The 8,880-nt window shown below is 44.0% G+C and overlaps 1 protein-coding gene across 1 annotated transcript; it reads left to right on the forward strand.

Moving 5' to 3' along the window:
• Positions 1–851: 851 nt before the first annotated feature.
• MPZL3 (myelin protein zero-like 3) lies at positions 852–5,974 on the forward strand (the record flags this gene model as incomplete). Its single annotated transcript, XM_010291968.1, has 5 exons — positions 852–1,029; positions 2,015–2,225; positions 2,904–3,060; positions 3,920–3,983; positions 5,948–5,974. Coding segments are annotated over 5 exons (637 nt in total), but the record flags the coding sequence as incomplete, so codon positions are not given.
• Positions 5,975–8,880: the final 2,906 nt, after the last annotated feature.

Raw genomic sequence — 8,880 nt, forward strand, 5'->3', positions numbered from 1 at the left:
GTTCTCTTCCTCGCCCTGCCCGCTGCTCGCACTCGAGACGCGGGCACGGTGTCCCGTCCCTGCTTGCTTTGCTGGGGCCCAGCTAGCTGCGCGCAAGGCTTCAGGGCAAAAGCAGCGCGTTGCCAAGACCCCCGCGTTTTATATCAGTAGCTGTGGAACAGGCGTGCAACGCCAGAAACTTGCACGGGAACTGGCAAACCTGAGTAGAAAGAGCAGAGGAGTCAGCTGTGACAATTAGAGCAGAACTGCATGCAGAGTATCACCATAATAAATCTTCAAAAGCCAGGAGCGGACGGCTCATGACAGGGAGGATTTGAACGGTGCTTCTGCTGAATGCTGGGCAGGCTGCCCTTATCCCTGGCTGGAGCATCACAGTAGGCGAATGAGGTGGAAGTTGTTGCATGCACTGAAAACAAGAAGTAAGAGTACTTGCTGCTGCAGGGTGACTCTTGACGTGGTGCATGTGTAAATCTCTGGCTGTATCACTCTGGGGCAAGACACACAGAGCCAGAACTGCCTTGAAGTACTCTAAAGCTGGCACTTTGCAACTCGTCAGAGAGCCAGCTGATTCGGTTTGTCAGCTCTTTATCTCCATAGCTAAATATCTGTAGGCTCTTGGTGGCATTTTCCAGATAAGTACTTTAATTTGGGCTAGTTGCAATCCTACAGTGAATAGGCTAGGGACGTTGTCTGCTTTTCTTTAGCTTTCATTATGGGGGAAGTAGTCACTACTGTGCTTCAGTCTTTGGACTGTGATTGAGCTGCACATGGGTCGATACCTTTGGGACATCACGCCCGTGCCTCACAGGTGACAAGAATCCAATCCTTGTCTTTTGTGCTTGTTCCATCAGGTGTCGGCAATGCTCTTTCCCAGCGCTTTCCCTGGAAATTAAAGCCAGTCCTAAAGTGCAAGCTTTTGTTGGTGAACAAGTATCATTGAAATGCTCATTCAAATCCAGTTCGCCCATCACTGAGCGCCTGACAGTAGACTGGACATACCGGCCCCTCGCAGGTGGTCAGATGGAGACAGTAAGCGGAACGAGGAGTCTTTTTCTAATAGAGACTGACCAGGGCTCTGTCCATGCTGAACACTTGATGATACTTTTCTGTTTCCCTTGCTGCGCTGCACTTTAGGCTTTGGGACTCTCACCGTCACCTTCTTTCCCATGTGAAATTGCTTTAGTGTTCTTTGGGCAAAAAATACTCTAGGTAAATGCATAATAGCATAATGTTGATAAAGTAGATAAACTTTGGGTTTTGGCACAAAGCCTGCATCGTAGGCTGTAGCTGTGTACAGAAAGACTGTAAAGCATTGGTAGCTTTCTTGAAGGCAGCTGTACCCTAGTAGTTGTGTCGTGCAGTCTACTGCCGATATATCTTGGAGTAGTAAGAATATGTGTGCAGTAACAGTCTGAAGACAGTGATGATGACAGCCTCTAAGGTTTATGGGCTGCTACTTGCTGTCTTGTTGGCAGCATTTTGAAATCTAAGCATAAATACATAAGCCTGCAAGCCCACTGGAAATCTCTCATTCAAGGTGGAGACAGAAAATGCACATCTTTACAGATTATCAGTGACTTCTGCTACCTGAAGGGTTTGAACTCTTAGGAGTGTCCTTGTATCTGGAACCAAAGGGTTCTGCTTGTATGAAGTGAGGTCTGCTAAGTCTCTACTCATAGGACAGCAAAAGTAAAAGCGCAAGAAGCAAAAGGTGAAGAACTGCAATGTTCTGTCTTGCACGAGAGAAGCTTGCTCTGCTTCTCAACTGAGTATCTGCAGAAGGGAAGGAATGGTGATGGTGACATCCGAGGGCTGAGGCTGGTAGATAAAAGCATTGGAGATCCAATGAAATGGGACTGACTCAGAATTCTAAAACTGGAACTTGAAAAGGTCTCCTGTATAAGAAGTGTTCCTTTATGTATATTCCTTTATGTTCACAATCCAAAAAGTAGTTTCCTTTGCTTTCTGAGATGAGTGTTTTATTGGTACAATTACTGTCTTTGCCTCCTTTTAGATTTTTCATTATCAGTCTGTTCCATATCCAACAACAGTGGGAAAGTTCAAAGGCAGGATATCCTGGCTTGGGAATGTTGCCAAGGGTGACGCTTCCATTGCAGTCCAAAGCCCAGTGATGAGCGACAACGGGACGTTCATCTGCAGCGTGAAGAATCCTCCAGACGTGTACCATAACATTCCCCAGACAACGCTGATAGTGACAGAGAGGGGTAAGCCTCCGCTTCAATAGCACATCCTCATCTAGGTGATAGAGCCGCATTGCAGCTTTGTCAGAATCTTGGGAGTCTGAGTCTCCCAAGAGAAGGTTGGGTTGAAAGTTGTGAAATTGGTTCCCTGGAGATCCACGTTAGAATTTCAGCAAGGGTTACCCCAGTCCTTCTTTCCAAGCTAAATATGTTGAGAACTATTGAATGTCCTGGGGGCAGAAAGGCACAGAGGAAGCTGTGGTGAGAGCAGAAATCAAAAGTGTGCATTTGTTCAGGAGTTCGAGTCTCTACATATTGCAGCAGTAGAACAAGCTAAATGTTTAGGAAATACTGGTCTAAAAATAACCGTCACATCACAAACACTGGTTCTCATCAATACTTAATTTCCTCATCTGCCCCACGTGTGAGACCTGCCCCAAATTTGCAGCTTAGACGTGCTGATAGAACTATATCGTGACCTGCCTTCCGTTGTAGCTTTTTGCATATAAAGCATCCTGCTGTGTTGGATATGTGGTAGGAGTCCTACAGATTCTGTGACAAGCTGTTTCAAATCTGCCAGCTCTGTGCTTTATATGAAAAGGCTAGCAAACCTGTGCCCTGGATGAACATTTGTCACAGAGACTTAAGAAAGCCATATTTTACTGCTGGTAGAACTGGGCTGCTCTTTTGTCTTTCCTGCAGGCCTTTCCTTCCAGCTAACTTCAGCAGTGCTGCTGTCCATTTTAGTATTTCTCCCTTCCGTCATTGTGGTCATTCTGCTGTTGGTAAGGATGGGAAGGAAATTCGGAGTGCTAAAGGAGAAAAAAAAATCGGGCTGTAAGAAATCCTCCATCGAAGTGTCTGATGAGTAAGTTCTGTCTGGAACCTAAAGCCTGTATTTCTACTTTGGCCTGTTGACACAGGCCAAAGCACAATTTCTCCACTGTCCTTCATTATATAGCTCTCAGCGTCTGCACTTCTGTCACTGAAATCTACTTCTCCATGAGCATAATTTAGCCAGCAGTCAGAAAACTTTGAAAAGTCCCCATGGTGGAGCATAAACTTAAGTGCTGTACATCCCTTTTTTCTGTCATTTGCGTGAGGCCATGGAACTGAAGCCACTTAGGGTTAGACAGTCTTTCACTTCTGTAATCAGATTTATTTCAGCCTAAATCAGTGAGATATTTTGCTTATGTGGTTTTTGTGTGTTGCATTTTGGTACAAAATATCCATAACAACAAAACAAACAGAGTAATGCGAGCCGGTTCCCCTGTGATGGCCTGAGCAGAGATGCCAGGTACTGAATGAGCCCTGGGGACTGAATTCCTTTCTGAACTGGAGAGGATTCTCTTCTGGAAATGTTCAGTAGTGAGAACAATAAGGTAAAGCTGCTACTGCTGGAGCTGTGCCTGGTTTTGCCATGAATTCAGTATTTCTTGCAGAATGGGTTTTTAATACTATGTTCTGATTAGTGTTGTAAGATTTGCCAGCCGAATAGCAACTCTTGTTGTATTCTTCATGGCACTTAAGTGAAATGTCTGCCTTCGAAATAAGGGACCTGACACTCTTTATTGGTTTTGCTGTGCAGGGTCAAAGGCTTTTCATCGCAGTGAAAAGCCTTCAATTCAGTGTGGTGCAACTAGAATTCACAGTCCATAGGAGATATTGGTATGTGTGTTGGGGGCAAAGTCCAACCTAATCCTGCGCTTTTTCTGCAGGCCTGAACGTACAGAGACAGGCAACTGCTTGGGGAAACTGAAGGACTGGTGTCTGACCTGTGTGGTAAGTGAAAGCTGGTGTTTTCATAAGTGGTTTTGTCAACTTTTGGTGCTCAGAGGAGGTGCCAAGAGCAGCAGGTAGAGCTTGTTATAACACCTCTGGATGTCAAAGCAGCATCCCAGATGGCCAGGCGTATGCTCCTGTTTTCCACATATGAGCTATAGGGGGTGAGAACTGCTGGTCATACTGCATTACTTGTAGGGGAAGTTGTCATTTGCCTTGATTGAAATCTGAGCTGACATTTTAAGATGAAAATTCAGAATTTTAAGTGCTAACTACTGTGCTGGGTGGTTTCTTTAAAGGCTCTGCAAAACCAGTTTGGGGTTTGACAGTGCTACAGAGGGGAATGGAGGCAGTGATCCCTCAATCCACTATGTTTCTTGCAAAGATGGTAGTGTGCAGCCTTCCCTCTTTCTTGGAGGTCTTCCTACTTGCGCTGCTTTCATCGTAACGTAATCCTGCTAAACTCTTGTGGCTTGTTTGTCTTCGGCTTTTCATTTGTTTTGTTTTGTGAAGTGGTGATTGTTTTCTAATTGTGTGTGCTTGCTTGCTACCCTATCAGCAAGCTTCTGTTAATCAGATGTGTTGTGCTGAAACTACTGACTGTTTTTGCCACCTGCTGTACTTGTTTTGTAAAACGCGCCTCTAAGTTCTGTGTGCTGGCATTAGCAGTCACAGCCGTAAGTGTGGCACATTCCAGCGTAAGCTCACTAACATAGCTAATTTGAGAGTGTTTTCATTTTTTCCCCAGTGTCCTACAGAGCAAGCTTACCTCAGATGCACCTTTACGTCTTTTATACGCGGTCAGGAAGGATTTAAATATGCATTGCTTGATTCACTATTCTAAGGCCAGTGATTTAAAATGTCCTAAATGCACGGGCCTTCAGACAGATGTGTGTTGATGGCTTCTATGCTTTATCAGATCCAGAATGAAAAATGAGCAATTATGCAAGTTAAATATGGAGTATTTACAGTTCTACATAAGTCACAGCAATTACAAGGCAGCAGTATCGGGAACAAGAGTTTTGAAAGGTGCGGAAAGCAGAAAATGCTTTATGCAAAAGGGAGAGTTGCCATGGTAGATGGAAAGGCTGCTGCAAGTGACACGCTGGGGAGCAGGGAGGCACCATTGCTTTACTGCAGGTGGAGAGATGGGAAAGAATGGGAGCCCCAATTCGGTGAGGTGAATGCTTTCAGACAGTTGGAGATTTTAAAAATTGAAAAAAGTTTTCTCATCCTTTGAGAGAAGGCGAATTTGAATGCTATAATCCTGCTGCTTTCATATTGAGTATTTTGTCATCTGTTTGATACTTTGCTCTCTGATATCAAAATATTTAGCTTACCAGTCTCTCAACATCTGTCTCACTCACTCTAAGGATTCTACATTTCTGAGGTTTCTGTAATGTACCTTTTCGTGCTTACTATTTTACCAAACAAATAAAACTGCAAAGCCAGTGAAAATCAGTTTGGACTTAAAATGGCTGGAAAGTTAGTGAGATTTACTTTATAAAGCTGTTACTTTTGAGTTTCTTTCAAGTTGAGAGCTGCAGAACTGGATTGTGGTTAAAACGACAGACGATGGGGATCTGAAGTATGTGGGTGGTTGTAGCTGAAAAATGACAACTTGTGCTGCTCCGGACCTTCTCTGTAGGGACTGGCAGTGCTTTTTAAGAAGATGACTGTCTGCACTTTATGGTTCGTCTTTTGCTTGCGCTTTAGCTGCTGCTTCTCTTAAAACACACTTCACGTGTTGGTTATGCAGCGGCAATTTGTCTGTGTATCTGTGATAAATCAGATTTAGCTGCAAGCGCTTATACGACCACCAGTCCTATGGCTTACTCAGGCACAGCAGCGTTTTGGAAGGCATTTAAGCTCTTGTCAGAAACCTAGCAGACTCAAAATGTTGAACTCGTCAGTTCATGTCTTTATACATAGTCTCAATTTCTCTCTCCATCTTCCCTGTTTAGGACACAGATGAGGAAGACCCATACTGATGAAAGATTAAAGCTATAGATAAAGAACAAAATTACAACACTGACAATCTTGGCTATATAGGTACGAAGACTGCTGGATAACCAGTGCAGATTGAAGGACCTGCTCGAATCTTGGTAGATTGGAAGAATAATGCCAATGGGATAATTCACTTTTATTTAAGCACAAAATAATGATTTTTGAAATCTTTCTGCTTTGTTGGGGAAAAAAAAAAATCTCTTAACCTCACTTCTTCAGTGCCTACAGAAACCTCAGTGCCTACAGCCGTACAGCCTGTTTCCTACCAGCACCTGACAATGCATGTTTCTTAGTTTACTTGCAAATTTGTTTCCTTTATTATTGGTGACATCCCTTCTTTCCCGCGCCCTTGAATTCGAACTGCCTGAAGCACAGGCTGCTCCAGCATGACATCAGCTCTCTAAGGCGATCATCATCGGGCATCGACAACGTTTTCTTCTGTATTTGCTAAGGACTTAAAACAGTTTGACTAAGTCGGTATACGGCATCCTTTGTCTTGGAGAGAAGAGAACCTACTGCTTTTTAACTATTTATTGGTTTAATCTGCCACTTAATTACAGGATCACCATTTTGTTCCTACTGTTTTCTAATTCTACTTTTAAGTCACCAGCTGCACAGTAGTGTTACCTTACGTTGTTGAGTTTTATCTTTCCTTTTCTTTCTCATTATTTGTCCAATAGCTGCATTACTAGGTACCTCTCCTTCTACTTGTAGAAGTGAAGCACAATTCCTATAAACCCAATTTTTTTAAAATCAGAATTGCAAATGGGGACTCTGTATCTGGGGAAACATAACCCCATCTACCTCAACCATTGACTCAAGCAGCATCCAAAGGAATGTTCCGTGTTCAGAAGAACAATCATGTTCCTCCTCTCCTCTTCTGGGTACCATTTTAGGGAAACAGCTAAACATGCGTCATTACTGCCCGGTAAGAAATAGTACTTTTTCTTTCAGCAACCTTGTCCAATAACGGATGACAGAGAGCAGTGGAATTCATGTCTGCTCAATACCTAAACAGCTGCTGTTTTCCGCTTCTCTTCTGTATATGCGGCATTGGTCAAATAGACTCCATTTACATATGTGTTATAAGTTTACTGTTGACTTTGTGCCATTACCAATAAATTGCTTTGTTTCATTCTGGGCTGTGTATTTCTCTATTTGGGTAAATATAGCTGAACTTGGCAATCCTGAGTTGTTGCTTAGCTATAGATATTGTCATATGATGATGGGTAAAGGTGTTGAGCGAACAGATTTAACTCAAAAGGGAGCATGTACCAAGTCCCCCTTTAGCAGCTTTATGATGGCTGCTGATTGCAGGCATGTTGGAGTTCCTGACTGCAAAGCAGGTTAGCTGTAGAGTTGTGTCTCCAGATGAAGAAAGGTATTTTTCTCCTGCCTACTATAAAGCAATATTTAGAAAGCTCGTGTTTCCTGATGACAGAATGTCTCTCGCTACCAAAACTTGCCTGAGAAAGGATGTTGGTGGGATATGCAGCCTAGAGGAAGTGGCTTTGTTGTTCCACTTTCAGCAGTAATACATCGCTCAAGTTCTTTGTGGAAATGCATGACTCGTTTTCTGCAAAATGTTTGTCTTCAACTGCCACTCCTTTGCAAACAGCGGGCTAGATCCTGGGCAAATGTCTCTGGTGCAAGGTAAATTGCCTCCTTGAAGCTAATAGCGTTCTGACTCGTGATGATGTTGAGCATGAATAAGACTGAACTTTCTGTTCTTTTGCTAGCTGTATGAAATTGCTCTGTGTACCATTAAACCCACTGATACCAGGGTAGAGAACAGTGATTGCTGTGGTGCTCCGGAGGAAGAGGAAGGATGAAAATATGTTTTCAAAGTGACTGGGGGGGGAGGTGCCAGCTGAAAGCAGTCCATGCTGTCTATCTTGTATGTGTTTCAAAAGGGAGCAGCTGACTACGCTGTGAGAAGCGTGCTGACAGCGGCCCTTTTGCCCCTAAGATGCCTGCTAACCTGTGGCCCCCGAGAGCATCGGTAGTAAGGCTCAGCGAAGTTACTCGGTGTCGCTTTCTGCCGATACCCCATCAGGACAAGATCCAGTCTGCAGGAGTGGCGGTTCTGTAGCCGGTTCTGATCCCCCCAAACAATCCAGGAGGGAGCACAGGCCGCAAAAGGGTTGCTTGCCGAGAATCTCTCCGTTCTTGACTTCTCGTGTAATGACTGATCAGATCAGTCTGCCACGACGGGAGGACTGGGACTGAGCCACATCTGTACCTATGAGGTGTCATCTTCTTCTGAACTGCAGACCCATCATCTGCTCTCGGGCATGGGCAGCTATAGTTCTTCTCACCCCTCCGTAGCGGTCCCTTCTGCGTTCCGATTTGTCACTATTGCAATCAAGCTCTTGACTTCCTCTTGCAAGTTGAAAGTGACCACCAAGCTGAACCTGAAATAAGAGACGTGAAACCAAAGTCTGCTAAGCAAGACAAAGGTCTTGCACATACAACCTCAAGACAATTTAGCATCTGATTCTTTCAGCTGCTCCAAATTTGTCACTACTAACTTGGAGCATCTGAAAGAATACTCCAAATTCTTCTAGTCACTGAGAAGAAGACTCAATAGACAAGTTGACTGCCCCAAGCCACACGCGGTGAGTATTTTTTGCCATAATATTTACTTTTGTTTGTTTGTGTTTTCCTGAAAAGAGAACTAGGGAAACATAGAAGGGCAGAGGATTCAGATACCGTGCGCAAAAGTAGGAAAATGTGAAGGCAGTATGGTATCTACGGGGGTTTTTTTCCACAAATCTGTTTAGTAAAAGCAATTATTCTGCAGAAGGACTTGGGTCTGTCGTCACCGTAATATACATAACAGCCTGAGTGAGTGGGTGCTGTCTTCAGCTGGTGCACGCACAGCACCCAC

Source organism: Phaethon lepturus, unplaced genomic scaffold (genome assembly GCF_000687285.1).
Source record: "Phaethon lepturus isolate BGI_N335 unplaced genomic scaffold, ASM68728v1 scaffold42867, whole genome shotgun sequence".
Lineage (NCBI taxonomy): Eukaryota > Metazoa > Chordata > Aves > Phaethontiformes > Phaethontidae > Phaethon > Phaethon lepturus.